At 49.3% G+C, this 21,134-nt stretch overlaps 2 protein-coding genes across 3 annotated transcripts in view; one reads left to right on the plus strand and one right to left on the minus strand.

Moving 5' to 3' along the window:
* LOC140429116 (vimentin) overlaps positions 1–19,619 on the minus strand; it is a 76,941-nt gene extending 57,322 nt beyond the window's left edge. Inside the window, exon 1 of one of the 2 annotated variants that reach the window (XM_072515701.1) lies at positions 19,552–19,619. The gene's annotated coding sequence lies outside the window, so the exon portion shown is untranslated. Of the gene's footprint in view, positions 1–4,831; positions 4,906–19,551 lie in introns of those variants that run through there. The other variant, XM_072515700.1, reaches the window with a different exon arrangement.
* The window catches only part of LOC140429114 (G protein-coupled receptor kinase 6-like), a 217,703-nt gene continuing 201,053 nt past the window's right edge, over positions 4,485–21,134 (plus strand). Inside the window, exon 1 of the mRNA XM_072515694.1 lies at positions 4,485–4,635. Coding sequence (XP_072371795.1) covers positions 4,584–4,635 — 52 coding nt within the window. The 5' untranslated portion in view covers positions 4,485–4,583. The remainder of the gene's footprint in view (positions 4,636–21,134) is intronic.

Genomic DNA, 21,134 nt, shown 5'->3' on the forward strand with positions numbered 1-21,134 from the left:
AGACCCACTCTGGTCCGCAGATCCATCCACCGGCCTCACCAGTGGAGTATGACTTTCCTCCACCACCCTTTTATTCCAAAACCACCACCACCGGGGAAAACAACGGGACAAAACGCCTCGAGCGGGAGCTGCCAAATGTGCGACCACTCACTCCGTGGCCGCCGCCGGAAGCCCTTTAATACATGCTGTTGCTGAAACCCTCATTGCTGCCTTTATTACTTCTAGACTCAACTATTGGAACACACTCCTGGCTCGTCTCCCACACTCTGTAAATCTGAGGTCATCCAAAATCAGGCTGCCTGTGCCGTAACTCCGTCTCATTCCCCATCACTCCTGAGCTTGCTGACCCACATTGACTGGCCAAGCAGAAGCCTTATATTTGCTAATGCGTTGGATGGCACAATAGAGAGCCAAGTTTGCTGACGGCACAAAGATTGGGTTGTTATGTAGCCGGGAGCATAGAATTACAAAGAGACTTCGATGGATGAAGTGAGTGGGCAAGATGGTGGCAGATGTCAGCTCGGGAAGGGGTGAGGTAATCCATGTCAGGACAAAGTAAAGATAGATCTGACTAATATTTAAACGGTGAAGAGCGAGGGCGGGAGTGTCATCAATATACTGCTGTTTGGGAGAGTTTACTGTACAATTTGGCCACTGCGCTTTGATGTGACTTCACTTCAAAAACTACTTCATTGGCTGCGAGGCGCTTTGGGATGTCCTGTGGTGCTGAAAGGCGGCTACATACATGCAAGCTGGCAAGGGCAGTGTTTGTTGCCCATCCCTAATTGCCATTGAGCTGGGTGGCTTGCGAGGCCATTTTGGAGGTCATTTAAGAGTCAACCAGGCTGCTGTAGGTCTGGAGTCGCATGTAGGACAGGCCGGGTGAGGATGGCAGGCTTCCTTTCATTACTAAGTCCACCTACATTGCACATCTTCGGGTTGTGGGGGAGAGACCCACTCAGACATGGGGAGTGAAGTGTTGGGTGCTCTGCTACACAGACGAAACAACACGGTTGCGAATGGTACAACTCTGTTTTATTACTAACAGTTATTTACAGTGGTAAACTGGTTACTGAGGTTCGATCATAACCCTGGAATCTGTGGACCTATTCCTAATTCTATCTTGTAGTGGCACTCAGCACATGGTGGATGGCTGAGTGGCTTGCTGTGAGCTCTGTGCCCTGAGCTGTCTCCTGCTCGAGTGCCCTGGAAGTGTCGTGTTCCCTGTTTTGTACTGTGTATGCTCTTGCCTGTGATTGGCTGTCGTGTTGTGTGTGTGTTGATTGGTCCGTTGATCTGTCCATCAGTATGTATGTATGTATGTGCTATGATGTTTACCTGAATATCATGACAGGGAGAATGTGCAAAGTCCACACGGTCAGTGACCCGGGGCCGGGATCGAACCCACGTCCTCAGCGCCGTGGGGCAGCAGCGTTAACCACTGCGCTACCGTGCCGCCCTGAGATATTTCTTTTAAAGTGCGTGGGGAAAAGTTTAGAACTGATGTGCTAGCCAAGTTTTTTACACAGAGGATGGTAAATATATGGAACGCGCTGCCTGGGGAGGTGGTGGGAGCAGGTACAATAACGGCATTTAAGCGGCTTCTGGACAAATATATGAATAGGGTGGGAATGGAAGGGTACAGACTCTGTAAGTGCAGACGGTTTTAGTTTAGGCAGGTACCATGGTCGGCGCAGGCTTGGAGGGCCAGAGGGCCTGTTCCTGTGCTGTATTGTTCTTTATTCTTTGACATTTGATGATAGCTTCATGGTCACCCTTACTGAGACAAGCTCTTAATCCCAGATGTATTAACTCAATTGAAATCCTGCTGGGATTCAAAACCTTGTCCTCAGAGCCCCGTTACCACTCCCCCCAAAATCTGTTTTTGTCTGATTAGTAAGTTCACAGATGACACCAAGGTTGGTGGAGTAGCAGATAGTGTTGAAGATTGTCAGAGGATACAGCAGGATGTAGATAGGTTGGAGATTTGGGCAGAGAAATGGCAAATGGAGTTTAATCAGGACAAATGTGAGGTAGTGCATTTTGGTAGGTCTAACATAGAGGGGAAATATACCGTAAATGGCAATTTTCAAATTGACAGGCAGTAACTAGTGGGATACCACAGGGATCAGTGCTGGGACCCCAGCTATTCACAATATATATTGATTTGAATGAGGGAACAAAACGTAACATCTCAAAGTTTCAGATGATACCAAATTAGGTGGGAGGGTGAATTGTGACGAGGATGCAGGGATCCTACAGCATGATCTGGACAGGTTGGGCGAGTGGGCAAATCAATGGCAGATGCAGTATAATTTGGATAAGTGTGAGGTTATTCACTTTGGAAGCAAAAACAGGAAGGCATATTACTACCTGAATGGTTGTAAATTATGAGAGGGGAGTGTGCAATGGGACCTGGGTGTCCTTGTGCACCAGTCGCTGAAGGTAAGCATGCAGGTGCAGCAGGCGGTAAAGAAGGCTAATGGTATGTTGGCCTTCATTGCGAGAGGTTTCGAGTATAGAAGCAGGAATGTTTTGCTGCTATTGTACAGGGCCTTGGTGAGGCCACACCTGGAGTATTGTGGGCAGGTTTGGTCTCCTTCTCTGAGGAAGGATGTTCTTGCTCTCGAGGGAGTGCAGCGAAGGTTTACCGGACTGATTCCAGGGATGGCGGGACTGTCATATGAGGAGAGATTGACTAGGTTGGGATTGTTCTCGCTGGAGTTCAGAAGAATGAGGGGGGATTTCATAGGGTATATACAGGGGTCTATACAGGGTAGATACAGGGAAGATGTTACCAATGATGAGTGTGTCCAGAACCAGGGGTCACAGTCTGAGGATTCAGGGTAAACCATTTTGGACAGAGATAAGGAGACATTTCTTCACACAAAGAGTGGTGAGCCTGTGGAATTCATTACCACAGGAATTAGTTGATGCTAAAACTTTGAATATATTCAAGAGGCGGCTGGATACAGCACTTGGGGAGAATGGGATCAAATGCTATGGGGAGAAAGCAGGATTAGGCTATTTAGGCGGGCATTAGCTAAGAGGAGCAGTTGAATAAACTCGGTTTGTTCTCACTGGAACGACGGAGGTTGAGGGGCGACCTGATAGAGGTCTACAAAATTATGAGGGGCATAGACAGAGTGGATAGTCAGAGGCTTTTCCCCAGGGTAGAGGGGTCAATTACTAGGGGGCATAGGTTTAAGATGCGAGGAGGGGGGCAACGTTTAGAGGAGATGTAGGAGGTAATTTTTTTACACAGAGGGTAGTGGGTGCCTGGAACTCGCTGCCGGAGGAGGTGGTGGAAGCAGGGACGATAGTGACATTTAAGGGGTGTCATGATATTCAGGTAAACATCATGGTGCAAGCATACATACATACTGATGGACAGATCAACGGACCAATCAATACACACACAACACCGCAGCCAATCACAGGCAAGAGCATACACACTATAAAACAGGGAACACAACACTTCCCAAGCATTCCAGCAGGAGACAGTTCAGGGCACAGAGCTCACAGCAAGCCACTCAAACATCCACCATGTGCTGAGTGCCACTCCAGGATAGTGTTAGGAATAGGCCCATAGATTCAAGGGTTATGATCGAACCTCAGTAACCAGTTTACCACTGTAAATATATGTTAGTAATAAAACTGAGTTGTACCATTCGCAACCGTGTTGGTTCGTCCGTGTAGCAGAGCACCCAACACATCAAGGGGCATCTTGAATAGGATGGGAATAGAGGGATACGGACACAGCAAGTGTAGAAGATTTTAGTTTAGTCGGGCAGCATGGTCGGCATGGGCGTGGAGGGCCGAAGGGCCTGTTCCTATGCTGTACTTTTCTTTGTTCTTTGAGTTGGATGATCAGCCATAATCGTGATGAATGGCAGAGCAGGCTCGAAGGGCCAAAAGGCCTCCTCCTGCTCCTATCTTCTATGTATCTATGTCTCCCAAAGAGATTTTGGGGGGGCCATGTACATGGTAGCACAGTGGTTAGCACTGTTGCTTCACAGCTCCAGGGACACGGGTTCGATTCCCGGGTTGGGTCACTGTCTGTGCGGAGTCTGCACGTTCTCCCCGTGTCAGTGTGGATTTCCTCCGGGTGCTCCGATTTCCTCCCACAAGTCCCGAAAGACGTGCTGTTAGGTGAATTGGACATTCTGAAGTCTCCCTCCGTGTACCTGAACAGGCGTGTGGCGACTAGGGGATTTTCACAGTAACTTCATTGCAGTGTTAATGTAAGCCTACTTGTGACACTAATAAAGATTATAAATAAGATCACAAAAATGGGGGGGGGCGGCAAAAATACTCCTCTTCATAACATTTTTAAAGAAAAAGTGAATGGGATGCTAGAGTGGGCTAGAACAAGGCAACGCAGAGGGGCTGAATGGACTCAAATTGCCAAATGTTTGGGAACACACATTGATCTATCTGCTCTCTCTCTCTCTGCCCACAGTGAGAGGCGGGGAGGGGGAGGGTTTGTGTGAGGAGCAGCGCCAATGAGGGTGTGTGAGGTTGGGAGCTGACACACTGCCTCAGGCTGAGGGACTGGCTGTGAGGGGATCGGGGCCGCGCCGATGGAGCTGGAAAACATTGTAGCCAACACGGTGCTGCTGAAAGCCAGAGAGGGTAAGAGCGAACAAAGAGCGCGGCTACATTGTAGCCGGCAGCAATGGCCGGGGATACACTGAGAGTGGCTCAGCCGGCGGCCCGGGGCTCAGCCGGCGGCCCGGGGCTCGGCAGTGACCGCCCCCCCCCCCGTCAGCCGGGGCCCGGGCTACCGGGAGCCGCCAACCCCCCCGCCCGGGGTCCGGGCCTCACTTACCCGGCTCCCAGACCCCCCCTGGAGGGGGAAGCGGCGACCCTCCCTCCTTCCCTCTCTCCTTCCCTCTCTCTCGATGTCCCGTCCCATCAGATTTGGGTCGGTGCAGCCGCTCATCCAGCCAGCAGCCCCCCCCCCCCCCCCCCCCTTCGTGGTGAGAGGGGGCAACGGGTGGGCTTCAGCCTCTGATTCCCCCCCCCCCCCCCCCCAAGGTAACCATTCAACACCCTTCTTCACCTTTCCTCCCTTCTGCCTGGGCTGGGGGGGGGGGTCCTGTTCTTCACCCTTGCCCTCATTGCCCCCTCTTCCTGTGCCCACTTGCCCTCTCCAGGTGGGCACTTGTGGATGGTATATTCCCCCATTACTTCAATATGTCTTTTCAACCCAGCCTGGGTGAGGCAGAATTTTTCACCCCTGCTTCCTGGTTTCTCTATTGTGAGTATTATGAATTCTTGGTTAATCCCCCCCCCCCCCCCCCCCCTTTCCAAGGTTGGGAGATCCAGCCCCCCCTCCCTTTCTTGACAAATTGTTTCAGAGTGGTTACTAATGGAGCCCCGAGAGACTACAGAGAGCTGGTACATAATCAACCCTGATCAATATTTCCAGCACAGTCCAGAGTCTAATGCCAGACACCATAAATCTTAATGTATTTCTCCTTCGGGTGCCAGCTGTAGCTCATCCGGTTAGTACTCCTGTCTCTGAATCAGATGGCTCCGGGTCCAAGGCCTGCTCCAGAGGCCAGAGTGTATACAATGCAGGCTGACACTCCCAGGCTCAGTGCTGATGGAGTGCTGCACTGTCGGAGGTGCTGTCTTTTGGATGCGATGTTTTAAACCAAGTCTGTCGAACCATGCTTGTCCTTCCGAGTGGACATCCGAGGTCCCATGGCCAAAGCGCTCCTTGGTCCCCTGGCGATCCCTCATCACGATAAAAGATGGCACATTCATTTTCTTGCTGCTGTTCGCAGGCTGCTGCAATGTTCCTGACATGACAGCAACGACTGCATTTGAAAGTTCTGCATTGTAGTGGAAGCAAATTCAGCAGCCAGTTCCTAAAGGGAATTGGATGGATCCTCGCAGACCAGAAATTTGCATGGTTGTGGGGAAATAGCTGGGGGGGATTCGGGGGAATGGATAGCTCTTTTAAAGAACTCCCATTGACACAATGGTCTTTTCCTCTACTGTAAGAATATATGATTGGCTTAAATTGCTTTGAGGTTGGGAAAGGTGCTATATAAATGCAAGTTTGTTCTTTTTTTGTCTTTGCCGGAGTTTGTCTTATCAGTTGCCTTCCCCCTGGTGCTCCCTCCTCTGGAACGGTTGGCATTGTATTGGGGTACGGTTCTCTGGTATCTCGTACTTGCCTCTGTGTATATTGTTCGCGTATAGCCCCTGACGGCGAGATTTAGTAGCACACTCGATCTGGATGGTAGCTGGGACATTGCAGCTGATTGTACAGAAGGTTGCTGTATAATGATCAGGAGGAATAAGTCTGGGTGTATTTTTTTCAATTTCCACATCTTTCCCAGGGGGTAGATGCTAAAATGTAGCTCCCTTATAACTGACACTGATGTCAGACGTAGGTTCTTTACTCAGAGAGTGGTTGGGGCATGGAACGCACTCCCAGCTATGTAGTGGAGTCGGACACTTTAGGAACTTTCAAGCGGCTATTGGATAGGCATATGGAGTGCACTAGAATGATTGGGAGTAGGCTGATTTGATCTTAGTTTCAGACTAGTTCGGCATAACATCGTGGGCCGAAGGGCCTGTACTGTGCTGTACAGTTCTTTATTCTATGCTCTATGTTCACTGGCTAAGCTCTGGGCCCCCGATCAACTGATTGCTTCATTTTAACTGTAATCTCGAAATATAAAACACCAAATGTACACAGCTACCAGACTTGTAAATAGTTACTAAACACTGTACGGAGGTATTACGGTACCTCCATAACTAATTATACCATGTTATGTTTTGTAGTTTCTGGCCACCACCTCCGCCGGACTTTTTTTAACAGGGGGTGAATGTGCTATTATAGGTATTATGGTACCCGAGAGGCTAAAGTACCATTGGTAGAACCTGTATGCTTGCTATTGGCTAGAGAGTATAATAGTTCCGCCCTGATAGGTGGGGTATAAGAACCAGCAGCCCTCATTCTGTACCTGAGCTGCTGGGGCAACATCTAGCTTATTAAAGCCTTCAGTTGGACAACAACCTCGCTTTAGTGGTCATTGATCGTGCATCACACATTCTCCCCGTGTCTGCATGGGTCTCACCCCCACAAACCCAAAGATGTGCAGGGTAGGGGGATTAGCCACGCTAAATTGCCCCTTTATTGGGGAAAAAATTGACAATTGGTGTAACATCAGTTGCAGTTTACGGAAAAGAGTTCTGAATTTGTTTTGCGTCTGTCTGGGGGAGCATTGTGTCTTCATCAATGGGCAGTGTGGTGGCACAGTGGTTAGTACTGCTGCCTCACAATGCCAGGGATCTGGGTTCAATTCCGACATTGGGTGACTGTGCGGAGTCTGCACGTTCTCCCCGTGTCTGCGTGGGTTTCCTCTGGGTTCTCTGGTTTCCTCCCAAAGTCCAAAGATGTGCAGGTTAGGTGGATTGGCCATGCTAAATCGTACCTTTGAGTCCATCTCAACCTTTAACTGGTAATAAACACATCAAATGCTGGACCTACACAGTTAGTCGGTTGGAGTCTATGGGAAGAGAAGGGTGGACTAGTCTTTTGTCTTAGATCCTTTGAAGCTCCCACGAGGAAGTTCATTAGGATGGTCGTAGAGAAAATGTTTCCATTTGTTGGAGGGGGTGGGTGGGGGGGGTGGTAGTCCAAGATGAAGATCGTCACTGAGATGAATCCATCAGAAGATTCAGGGGAAACCTCTACCCTGGGAGGTGAGAATGTGGAACTAACTACCACTGAGTGTGGTCAAGGTGAATAATATAGGTGCAGTTAAGGGGAAGATGGATAGGTAGCTGCGGGGTAAAGGATTGGATGGTATGCTGATTGGCTTAAATGGATGATGGGCAGGAGGAGGCTCATGTGGAGCAAAAACACTAGCATAGGCCAGTTGGGCCTCTTTCTGTGGTGTGAATTCTGTGCAACTCTGCAGAAAGTTTGTGGTCAGCTCTGGCTCGGTGATGAGGTGAGGCCATCGACCACAGTAAGCTTAAGGTTTCGCGCCAGCCTGAAGCACAGCCTCCTTCTTCCTGGCTGGCGGGGGGGGGTTAATTAATCTGTTATTCATTCTCTGGGATGTGGGTGTCACTGGCTAGACTGACCTTTGTTACACACCCTCATCGTTGCCCTGAGAAGATGGTGCTAAGTTGGCCTTGAACTGATGATCATGGTTTTTGATGTGACAGAGTGGCTTGATTGGCCGATTGTACACCAAAGCAATGGTCGTGCCTCCCCTCCTTCCCCGCAGGAAGAGCTGGGACAAGCTCGCTTCTGCTTGGAGCATGGTTACCCCGCAACCATTTTGGGCCGTGAATTGACTCCGAGTGGGTCTCCTTAAATTTCGAGTACCCAATTCATTTTTTCCAATTAAGGGGCAATTTAGCGTGGCCAATCCACCTACCCTGCACATCTTTTGGGTTGTGGGGCCGAAACCCAACGCAGACACGGGGAGAATGTGCAAACTCCGCACGGACAGTAACCCAGAGCCAGGATCGAACCTGGGACCTCGGCGCCGTTAACCCACTGCACCACCATGCTGCCCTGGAACTCCCAATTCTGAGAGTGCTTCAGGCAGGCAGCTCTCTAGTCTCAGCAGTACCACTAGGGGTGGTGGCCGCAGCTGGTACTGCGGGCAGTCCCAGAAGAGGAGACACCGTGAACCTGAAATTGAAGCTGAACCTGGATTTTTTGCCAGGGCTGGTGGTCGTCCCTGCTGAAAAAGGTGAGAGGGGCTGTGCCTGTCAGGATGGTAGTCGGGGTCTTGGGAGGAAAACATGGGGGCTTGGTTGGGGGGGGGGGGGGTGGAGATGCCCCTTTTGACACAGGATGCCTGAACAGCCCGTTAAGATTCACCTGGTGGCCTTGCGATGTCGTGTAGACAGCTCCCGCCAAGGGTAAAATGCCAGTGGCAGGAGGAGATGCTTAAGTCGCTATTCTTTGGCCAACTGGCAAGCAGGCTGCCTGACGGAGGTTGGGTGGGTGATGGACCACAGCACTGCCATAGTGGTGCTCAATGTTATAACCTCCCCCCCACCCCAACCTCTCCTTGCTGTCTATCAACCCATGTAAACTGCCAGCTATAAACCCGCCGCAGGGTTGTTACAAAGATTGAAAATACAGCCTCTAACTCGAGCTTAAATTACAATCGAGAGATTATCTACCTGCCCACTGAATATTGGGCTTGTTAACAAGCGCCTGACTGCATAAGCATAGTTGGATCATCAATCAGGAAATGCACAGTCGGATCCAAACGAGTAAGGTTAACTTTTAGGTCTGGTTCTTCAGTGATGAAAAATCAGAGTAACATAATCTGCAATTTTACCAGGAGAGTTTCAGTCGCAGGTAACAGGGAATTAAACGGGGCGGGATATTTTTCTCCAGCGTTTGCTTGTATTTTTTGGTAAACACCCAGTTGTACACTTGTATCAGGTTGTATGGGGGAGAGTGGTTTTCCCAGTGTAAGACAAGGTTTTAGGTTGTGGCACGAGTACTTTTCAGTGAGTGATCTGAGTCTTGCTGAAGAGTTGTGTTTAATATAGTCGCAGTTTATTGGTGCCAATGTACCACCTTAAGCCTGGTCACAATTCTGCTGAATATATAATTATTGTTCCTTTTGAATAATGGTCAGTAACATTTAATCAAGCTGTTTTCTAAAGCATTTAATTGGTCATTGTGATAATGTGACCCTTCAAAAATACAGACTTGCATTTGATATTTCTTTTGCAATGTCCAGGTGTCCCAAAGCACCACCTCCCCACTCACCCCCAACCTCTGGCCTCTCTCCCTCTTTCCAGCCCCCGTATTCCCACCAACAGCTCAGGTGTTTCTCCCCAGACCTCGGCAGCCTCTGGCTTCTCTCTCTTGGGCTCGGGCTATCTCTCTTGCGCGCTATCTCTCTCATGTTCTCTCTGTCTCGCGCTCGCTCTGGCCCGCTCTCGCTCCTCCCCTAACCTCTGGACTGAGTTCTTCGTTGAAAATGTTTCCCAATTAAGGGGCAATTTAGCGTGGCCAATCCATCTACCCTGCACATCTTTTAGGCTGTGGGGGCGTGAGACCCACGCAGACACGGGGAGAATGTGCAAACTCCACACGGACAGTGACCCGGGGTCCGATTCAGACCCTGGTTCATGGCGCCGTGAGGCAGCAGTGCTAACCACTGTGCAGCCCCACTTCTGGACCGCGTTCTGGTGTTCTGAAATATTGGTCAATTCTTGCTTCGCTTTCAAATATATTTCTATCTGGGAGCAGAATTCAGTGTCTCCCTAGTTGTCACAAGTTTGTCACCTGCATTATATGGGCAGCACGGTAGCATAGTGGTTAGCAAAATTGCTTCGCAGCTCCAGGGTCCCAGGTTTGATTTCCGGCTTGGGTCACTGTCTGTGCGGAGTCTGCACGTTCTCCCCGTGTGTGCGTGGGTTCCCTCCGGGTGCTCCGGTTCCTCCCACAGTCCAAAGATGTGCAGGTTAGGTGGATTGGCCATGCTAAATTGCCATTAGCGTCCAAAATTGCCCTTAGTGTTGGGTGAGGTTACTGAGTTATGGGGACAGGGTGGAGGTGTGGGCTTGGGTAGGGTGCTCTTTCCAAGAGCCGGTGCAGACTCGATGGGCCGAATGGCCTCCTTCGGCACTGTAAATTCTATGATTATCCGAAGAGAGGATCATCAGCTCTGGTTGGATTTATTGCTGAAAGATTCAGCACCATATTTATCTCTCAACTAACTTCACTTTTTTGGGGGGAAAAACAAAACACAGATAATCTGGCCATGTATCTTGTTGCTGCTTAAGGGATCCTACTGTGTGCAACATGATTGCCACATGGCCTCTATGACAACTGTAAGGGCACTTCAAAAGTACTTCATTAACTATTTTGTGCTACCTTCCTGTGGAAGTTGTCCTGTGATCATTTCTGTCTGTGATGGTTCTCTGAGCGGAGAGTTGTTTGTGGCCAGGGTTATGCAGCACCCTGAGTGATGTTTGGATTTGATTTAGCGTCACGTGTACTGAGGTACAGTGAAAAGTATTGGACGTCCGACTCCACATGACTAATCCAGGCTACTTGATGCCTCTCAACTCAATTAGTGTTTGTAAAACTGCTTTCATTTAATTTTCCCATGTCTTTTCAACCCCCCCCCCCCCCCCCCCCCACCCCCCTTTCACCCCACCCCAACGTCCCTCCCTTGCCTGAGGGTATATTTAGATTTGGGTCCGTAGGTGGGTGGGGGCAGTGGTGCGCAGTGGGGTCAGCAAGGAGCTGTGGGGCCTTGAAGACATTAGACTTTCCTTTCTAGATTTCCTGGCAGATGGTATCTGGTTGTATGTTAATTAAATGCTTCCTGTAGTCATGACGTTGTTTGTAGGGTGCATGGTAGAGGCTTCCTGAGGTTAGATGTGGCGAGGTGCGGGTGGGGGATGGGGCACTTAGGTTTATGAATATGTCAGAGGTTAGAGTGTTCCCTCGTTCAGGAAAGTCCTACTGAAAGTTTAGGCTCTGTTTCTTCGTCCTCAGTGACTATTCCAATGCCTGTCTTGCCTATTTTTCTTTATTTCTGTCCGACTTTACACTTGTTTGGACTGAATCTCCTCTGTTTGCACTAAATCTCCTCTGTCATTCTTTCTACTCACCTACATTTGGTCAGCACCGTAGCATAGTGGTTAGCACTGTGGCTTTACTGCGTCAGGGTCCCAGGTTCGATTCCCTGCTGGGTCACTGTCTGTGCGGAGTCTGCACGTTCTCCCCGTGTCTGCGTGGGTTTCCTCCGGGTGCTCCGGTTTCCTCCCACAGTCCAAAGACGCGCAGGTTAGGTGGATTGGCCATGATAAATTGCCCTTAGTGTCCGAAAAGGTTAGGAAGGGTTATTGGGTTACGGCGATTGGGTGGAAGTGAGGGCTTAAGTGGGCCGGTGCAGACTCGATGGGCCTAATGGCCTCCTTCTGCACTGTTTTGGCTGCCCGTACTGCCGTTTCTGGACTGTCTCCTTTGATTCCACTGACTCTACTAGGCTGGTCGCACCTGCAAGTGCTACCCCTTTTTCTGCATCTGACTCATTGGTGTAAATTAGAAGCAGCCTCGGGCCCTGCCCACACAAAGAGGAAACTTGCATACTTGCATTCAAATGAGCTTTTCTGACCATTTTGAAACATTTTGCAGCGATGAAGGCCGTTTAAGTCTAGTCCCTCTGTTTCTATTCACGTAATCATCCAATTAATGCCCTCTTGACAATGTGCAGGGGTACGGGGGAAAGGCAAGGGAGTGGCGCTTACTCACGATGTTTGCATGACCAAATGGCCCCCTTCTGCACCGTAACAATTCTGTAATTTAAGGAAATGTCGAAGCTAATTTGCACACAGCAAGATCCCGCAAGCAGCGTGAGATACTCCGAACGGTCTCCCTTCACTCATCCGGCATGACTACTCAAAGGTTTCCTGTTTCCTAGTAATCCTAGCCCTGCCCAAGGTCTAACCTGAATTTCCAGCTCTGTTTGGCCAACAGCCTATATTGTGTGGAACTTTTTACCGTCCCGTTTTGGAAGTCGAGGAACAATATGATGTAAGGCTGGCCATTGTTCATTTGTGGCATTGCTGGCACAAAGGGCTGAACAGAGTATTAACAATACAGTACAGGCCATTCTGTCCAACAGGTCTATGCCGATGTTTATGTTTGGCACAAGCCTCCTCCCAGCAGACTTCACCTTATCAGCATCTTCCTTTCTCCCTTAAATTGGGTGGCACGATAGCACAGTGGTTAGCACTGTTGCTTCACAGCACCAGAGTCCCAGGTTCGATTCCCAGCTCGGGTCACTGTCTGTGTGGAGTCTGCATGTTCTCCCCGTGTCTGTGTGGGTTTCCTCCGGGTGCTCAGGTTTCCTCCCACAAGGAAGACGTGCTGTTAGGGGAATTGGACATTCTGAATTCTCCCTCAGTGTACCTGGACAGGCGCCGGAGTGTGGTGACTAGGGGCTTTTCACAGTAACTTAATTGCAGTGTTAATGTAAGCCTACTTGTGACAATAATAAAGATTATTATTCATAGATCATAGAATTTACAGTGTAGAAGGAGGCCGTTCGGCCCATTGAGTCTGCACTGACCCTTGAAAGAGCACCCTACTTAAGCCCACACCTCCACCCTCTCCCCGTAACCCAGTCACCTTAAAAAAAACATTTGAAAAAATTTAGAATACCAATTTTTTTTTTTTTTCCTATTAAGGGGCAATTTAGCGTGGCCAATCCACCTGATCACATCTTTAGAGTTGTGGGGGTGAAACCCACGCAGACACGGGGAGAAGGTGCAGACTCAGCATAGACAGTGACCCAAGCCGGGAATCAAACCCGGGTCCCTGGAGCTGTGAGGCAACAATGCTAACCACCGTTACGGTCACTTGGAGTACCGCGTGCAGTTCTAGACACTATTATACAAAAAAAAATGTGGAGGCACTGGAGAGGGTGGTAAAGGATTTATAATAATCATACGTGCGAGGCGAGGATTGCTCTCCTCTCGGACTGGTCCTCGTACCCTTACAGCGAAGGCTGAGGGGATGACCTAATGGAGATCTTTAATACTATGGAAGATTTATAAAGGAGACAGGGTATTTCCACTTTGGGGAAGAGCAAAGCTCTTAAATTGCCCCTTAATAGGAAAAAAAGAGCAATGCAAGATAAAAGTCACAAAGAAATCCAATAGGGAATGCAGAAGAAATGCTCTCATCACTCTCGGTGAGTAATGTGGATCTCGCTATCACAGGAAGTGTTTGAAGTGAGCATTTAAGCCAGAGAAGCATAGAGGGAGAAGGGATCAGAGGGTTATGTGGAAGGCGGCATAAACAGTGGCATGGACTGCCGGGGCCTAATGGTATTTTTCTGTGCTGTATTCTGTGTGACTACCGCTGAACCACGCAAAGGATTGACATTTACTGTTTGGCAGACTCCTTTTACAATGCTTTGCTTTCACCCTGGTTACGGTATAGCTACAAAGTGAAGCAGTGGAAGCTTTGCAATAAATGCATTTAAGGGGAATCCAGATAAACAAAAGGAGAGACATGTTGTTGGGATGAGAGTGGGGGAGGTTGGCCTATTTCCTGTGTTATTTTTCTGCCAAAGAGTTTGGCCAATGAGAGACTTGGTGGGAGATGGTTATCCGTGCTGTAAGTGTTGGCCATGGTGAGAACAAAGAACAAACAAAGAACAAAGAAAAGTACAGCACAGGAACAGGCCCTTCGGCCCTCCAAGCCCATGCCGACCATGCTGCCCGACTAAACTACAATCTTCTACACTTCCTGGGTCCGTATCCCTCTATTCCCATCCTATTCATGTATTTGTCAAGATGCCCCTGAAAGGGGAGCACGGTAGCATTGTGGATAGCACAAATGCTTCACAGCTCCAGGGTCCCAGGTTCGATTCCCCGCTGGGTCATTGTCTGTGCGGAGTCTGCACATCCTCCCCGTGTGTGCGTGGGTTTCCTCCGGGTGCTCCGGTTTCCTCCCACAGTCCAAAGATGTGCGGGTTAGGTGGATTGGCCATGATAAATTGCCCATAATGTCCAAAATTGCCCTTAGTGTTGGGTTGGGTTACTGGGTTATGAGGATAGAATGGAGTTGTGGACCTTGGGTATGGTGCTCTTTCCAAGAGCCGGTGCAGACTCGATGGGCCGAATGGCCTCCTTCTGCACTGTAAATTCTATGAATTCTATGTCACTATCGTCCCTGCTTCCACCACTTCCTTCGACAGCAAGTTCCAGGCACCCACTACCCTCTGTGTAAAAAAACTTGCCTCGTACATCTCCTCTAAACCTTGCCCCTCTCACCTTAAACCTACGCCCCCTAGTAATTGACCCCTCTACCCTGGGGGAAAGCCTCTGACTATCCACTCTGTCTATGCCCCTCATAATTTTGTATACCTCTATCAGGTCTCCCCTCAACCTTCTTCGTTCCAGTGAGAACAAACCGAGTTTATTCAACCGCTCCTCATAGCTAATGCCCTCCATACCAGGCAACATTCTGGTAAATCTCTTCTGCACCCTCTCTAAAGCCTCCACATCCTTCTGGTAGTGTGGCGACCAGAATTGAACACTATACTCCAAGTGTGGCCTAACTAAGGTTCTATACAGCTGTAACATGACTTGCCAATTCTTATACTCAATGCCCCGGCCAATGATGGCAAGCATGCCGTATGCCTTCTTGACTACCTTCTCCACCTGTGTTGCCCCTTTCAATGACCTGTGGACCTGTACTCCTAGATCTCTTTGACTTTCAATACTCTTGAGGGTTCTACCATTCACTGTATATTCCCTACCTGCATTAGACCTTCCAAAATGCATTACCTCACATTTGTCCGGATTAAACTCCATCTGCCATCTCTCCGCCCAAGTCTCCAAACAATCTAAATCCTGCTGTATCCTCCGACAGTCCTCATCGCTATCCGCAATTCCACCAACCTTTGTGTCGTCTGCAAACTTACTAATCAGACCAGTTACATTTTCCTCCAAATCATTTATATATACTACAAAGAGCAAAGGTCCCAGCACTGATCCCTGTGGAACACCACTGGTCACAGCCCTCCAATTAGAAAAGCATCCTTCCATTGCTACTCTCAGCCTTCTATGGCCTAGCCAGTTCTGTATCCACCTTGCCAGCTCACCCCTGATCCCGTGTGACTTCACCTTTTGTACTAGTCTACCATGAGGGACCTTGTCAAAGGCCTTACTGAAGTCCATATAGACAACATCCACTGCCCTACCTGCATCGATCATCTTAGTGACCTCCTCGAAAAACTCTATCAAGTTAGTGAGACACGACCTTCCCTTCACAAAACCGTGCTGCCTCTCACTAATACGTCCATTTGCTTCCAAATGGGAGTAGATCCTGTCTCGAAGAATTCTCTCCAGTAATTTCCCTACCACTGAAGTAAGGCTCACCGGCCTGTAGTTCCCGGGATTATCCTTGCTACCTTCTTAAACAGAGGAACAACATTGGCTATTCTCCATTCCTCCAGGACATCCCCTGAAGACAGCGAGGATCCAAAGATTTCTGTCAAGGCCTCAGCAATTTCCTCTCCAGCCTCCTTCAGTATTCTGGGGTAGATCCCATCAGGCCCTGGGGACTTATCTACCTTAATATTTTTTAAGACACCCAACACCTCGTCTTTTTGGATCTCAATGTGACCCAGGCTATCTACACACCCTTCTCCAGACTCAACATCTACCAATTTCTTCTCTTTGGTGAATACTGATGCAAAGTATTCATTTAGTACCTCGCCCATTTCCTCTGGCTCCACACATAGATTCCCTTGCCTATCCTTCAGTGGGCCAACCCTTTCCCTGGCTACCCTCTTGCTTTTTATGTACGTGTAAAAAGCCTTGGGATTTTCCTTAACCCTATTTGCCAATGACTTTTCGTGACCCCTTCTAGCCCTCCTGACTCCTTGCTTAAGTTCCTTCCTACTTTCCTTATATTCCACGCAGGCTTCGTCTGTTCCCAGCCTTTTTGCCCTGACAAATGCCTCCTTTTTCTTTTTGACGAGGCCTACAATATCTCTCGTCATCCAAGGTTCCCTAGGACCACTCTTATCCTTGTCCACCAGTACTTTAAAACTTACTGAATTGTGGTCACTGTTACCGAAATGCTCCCCTACTGAAACATCTACCACCTGGCCGGGCTCATTCCCCAATACCAGGTCCAGTACTGCCCCTTCCCTAGTTGGACTGTCTACATATTGTTTTAAGAAGCCCTCCTGGATGCTCCTTACAAACTCCGCCCCGTCTAAGCCCCTGGCACTAAGTGAGTCCCAGTCAATATTGGGGAAGTTGGAGTCTCCCATCACCACAACCCTGTTGTTTTTACTCTTTTCCAAAATCTGTCTACCTATCTGCTCCTCTATCTCCCGCTGGCTGTTGGGAGGCCTGTAGTAAACCCCCAACATTGTGACTGCACCCTTCTTATTCCTGATCTCTACCCATATAGCCTCACTGCCCTCTGAGGTGTCCTCCCGCAGTACAGCTGTGATATTCTCCCGAACCAGTAGCGCAACTCCGCCTCCCCTTTTACATCCCCCTCTATCCCGCCTGAAACATCTAAATCCTGGAACGTTTAGCTGCCAATCCTGCCCTTCCCTCAACCAGGTCTCTGTAATGGCAACAACATCATAGTTCCAAGTACTAATCCAAGCTCTAAGTTCATCTGCCTTACCCGTAATACTTCTTGCATTAAAACATATGCACTTCAGGCCACCAGACCCGCTGTGTTCAGCAACTTCTCCCTGTCTGCTCTGCCTCAGAGCCACACTGTCCCTATTCCCTAGTTCTCCCTCAATGCTCTCACCTTCTGACCTATTGCTCCCGTGCCCACCCCCCTGCCATACTAGTTTAAACCCTCCCGTGTGACACTAGCAAACCTCGCGGCCAGGATATTTATGCCTCTCCGGTTTAGATGCAACCCGTCCTTCTTATACAGGTCACACCTGCCCCGGAAGAGCTCCCAGTGGTCCAGATAATGGAAACCCTCCCTCCTACACCAGCTGTTTAGCCACGTGTTTAGCTGCTCTATCTTCCTATTTCTAGCCTCACTGGCACGTGGCACAGGGAGTAATCCCGAGATTACAACCCTCGAGGTCCTGTCTTTTAACTTTCTGCCTAGCTCCCTGAACTCCTGCTGCAGGACCTCATGCCCCTTCCTGCCTATGTCGTTAGTACCAATATGTACAACGACCTCTGCCTGTTTGCCCTCCCCCTTCAGGATGCCCTCTACCCGTTCGGAGACATCCTGGACCCTGGCACCAGAGAGGCAACATACCATCCTGGAGTCTCTTTCACGTCCACAGAAGCGCCTATCTGTGCCCCTGACTATAGAGTCCCCTATTACTATTATTCTTCTGCGCTATGACCCTCCCTTCTGAACATCAGAGCCAGCCGTGGTGCCACTGCTCTGGCTGCTGCTGTTTTCCCCGGATAGGCTATCCCCCCGACAGTATCCAAAGGGGTATACCTGTTCGAGAGGGGGACAACCACAGGGGATTCCTGCACTGACTGCCTGCCCTTTCTGGTGGTCACCCATTTCTCTGCCTGCACCTTGGGTGTGACCATATTTACATAACTGTGATCTATGACGCTTTCCGCCACCTGCATGCTCCTAAGTGCATCCAATTGCTGCTCCAACCGAACCATGCGGTCTGTGAGGAGCTGCAGTTGGGTGCACTTTCTGCAGATGAAGCCATCCGGGACGCTGGAAGCCTCCCGGACCTGCCACATCTCACAGTTAGAGCACTGCACCCCTCTAACTGACATTGCGTCAATTAATTAAAATTAAAATATAATTTAAAAAAATATATATATATTTTTAAAAAAATTTCAAAGTTACTGTTAACTATCTGTTTCCTAGCACTAGATTTCTAATAGAAATGCGAAAGCTAAATATAGTACTCTCCGATCTCTGGCTTAGATATCCCTCTAAATTATAATTAAGTAATTATGTTTAATTAGTTACCAATGCTTAATTTTTTAAATTTAGTGTAGATTCCCAACCAGCCACTCAGGCCACAGCTTTTCTGTGATGTCACTTCAGTTTCCCCCCGACACACACAATTTGAAAAAGGTATAAAAGTAAAAATGAGTAAAAATCACTTACTTACCTTCTTACCCTCTGAGTGTCTTAGATGTTCTCAGGTTCTCTCCCTGACAGAGACTGCTCCTCCTCCTCCGAACGGCTCCTGAAACTAGGCCGCGATCTTTTAAAATCTCCGCTCCAACTCGCAGCTCCCGCGCTTTTTAAATCTCCCGCGCTTTTTAAATCTCCCGCGCTGTTTTCACTGTCCCGGCTCACTCAGCTCCCGCGCTGTTTTCACTGTCCCGGCTCACTCAGCTCCCGCGCTGTTTTCAGAGTCCCGGCTCACTCAGCTCCCGCGCTGTTTTCACTGTCCCGGCTCACTCAGCTCCCGCGCTGTTTTCAGAGTCCCGGCTCACTCAGCTCCCGTGCTGTTTTCAAAGTCCCGGCGGCTAAGTGCAGCCTCGACCACGCATTCCACGCTGAGGCCCCTGACCGGCCGTTCGATAGCATGCTGTGTTTTAGCGCTGCGAGCGCCGGGAAACACCCGGCTAATCGCACACGCTATGGGACTCTGTTCCCATTTGGGTACATCGAGCCCAGCACCTCTGACAGTGCAGCATGCCCTCAGTACTGCACTGGGGTTGTCGGCCTTGATTTTATGCTCAAATCTCCAGAGCAGGGTTGAGCCTGACTAACGTTCTGACTCCGAGACGAGTGTTCCCAGCTGAGCCTTGGCTGCCATTGATTGAGGAACCATAGCACAAAGCACTGAACAAAACACACAATTTGAAAAAGGTATAAAAGTAAAAATGAGTAAAAATCACTTATTTACCTTCTTACCCCTCTGAGTGTCTTAGATGTTCTCAGGTTCTCTCCCTGACAGAGACTGCTCCTCCTCCTCCGAACGGCTCCCGAAACTAGGCCGCGATCTTTTAAAATCTCCGCTCCGACTCGCAGCTCCCGCGCTTTTTAAATCTCCCGCGCTGTTTTCAAAGTCCCGGCTCACTCACCTCTCGCGCTGTTTTCAAAGTCCCGGCACACTCAGCTCCCGCGCTGTTTTCAAAGTCCCGGCACACTCCGCTCCTGCGCTGTTTTCAGAGTCCCGGCTCACTCAGCTCCCGCGCTGTTTTCAAAGTCCCGGCACACTCAGCTCCCGCGCTGTTTTCACTGTCCCGGCTCACTCAGCTCCCGCGCTGTTTTCACTGTGAAAACTGAGAAGCTGCTTTAATTTATTTTCTTGTGGTTGTTTCAAGATACTGGGTGTCCTTTGCATGAATTCTACTGATGTGATAAATTAATTGATTGGAGATCATATCAGTTTGATTTGGAGAGCTGTGTGGGCGGCTGGATGGTCTCAGCTCAGTTGTCTGTGTCTCTCTGCGGCAAAACAGAAAGCCCAGATTTTTGTTCTGCTTTGGCACGGTTCCATTCCTCATCTTGGAGAACAGAAGCCTCCCAAAGTTTTGGTTTGTTTTAGTTTTGTGCAGTGGTGGCCTGGCAAGCTGCCACGAGATTCTGCTGCTCTTAATATCCAGCGCTTGCCTTGGACACTCCAGAGCGAGTCGAGGTCCGTGGGATGGTTCTTCATTCGGTCGTACTGGCCCCTCGACTATTACTCTTCAATCCGAAACGTTTGGGGGAATTTGACACGCGCAATAGCAAGGACCCCATTTGGCCGTCCAACCATTCAGAAAGGACCTACAGCCTCGATTTCTCTCCTCACACCCTTGCATCCCCTTCAACCTGGCGCCAAATCACAGCATCGTACTTTTGCTTCAATTATCCTGAGGTTTGTTATCTTCACAGCCCTCATGGGGGCAGACCATTCAACGAGCCCTTCAGTGTGCTACTCGACTATCCTAACATCAGTCCCAAAACATGTCTTTGGCTCCTTCTGAAGATTGCTCCCTCGCCTGGTTGTTGGACGAGGCTAATGGAAAATAGGGAAGTTAATGCCTTAACATTTTCGAAGAAGACGGAGGGTCTCCACCTTCCTCCAACTCTGGCCGCTTGCACATTCCTAATGTCTTTCCCCACCTTTACAAGTTGTGTTAGTCATCGAGGCCTCAACCTCCGGATTCCTTTAACACGGGAGTCGATAGGCTCAGAGGAGATTCGATAGAGATTTCTAGGAGCTTTTGACGGAGTGCCCAAGAAAGGCTAGATCATGTGGCCTGAATCACTGGACTTGATCCCGTGACCCACTGATTCAGCATCGCAAGTGCTGCTCACTGAGCCACAGCTGGCACCTTCAAGCCTAATGCTTTGTTGGAACAACAATAACAACTTGTATCGGAAAGCGCATTGACGTAGCAAATAACATCCACATTATAATGTTGGCAGACTAATATTTGGCACGGTGCCACCTGAAGGGATCTGGGCTCAGACAATGAAACGCTTAGTCAGAGAGGTAGCTTTTAAGGCGTGCCTTCAACGAGGAGAGGGCAGTGCACACAGGAGACTCGAATAGTTTCTGTCAGCGCTCCCAGAACTCCGCACTAGTCCCTCTTGCGCCTTTGTTGAGACACCTCCACCCCAGAACGACGGTGGGCGTGGGGAAGATTGAAGTGTGAAAGTTATATTGGATAAGTCA

Source organism: Scyliorhinus torazame, chromosome 9 (genome assembly GCF_047496885.1).
Source record: "Scyliorhinus torazame isolate Kashiwa2021f chromosome 9, sScyTor2.1, whole genome shotgun sequence".
Lineage (NCBI taxonomy): Eukaryota > Metazoa > Chordata > Chondrichthyes > Carcharhiniformes > Scyliorhinidae > Scyliorhinus > Scyliorhinus torazame.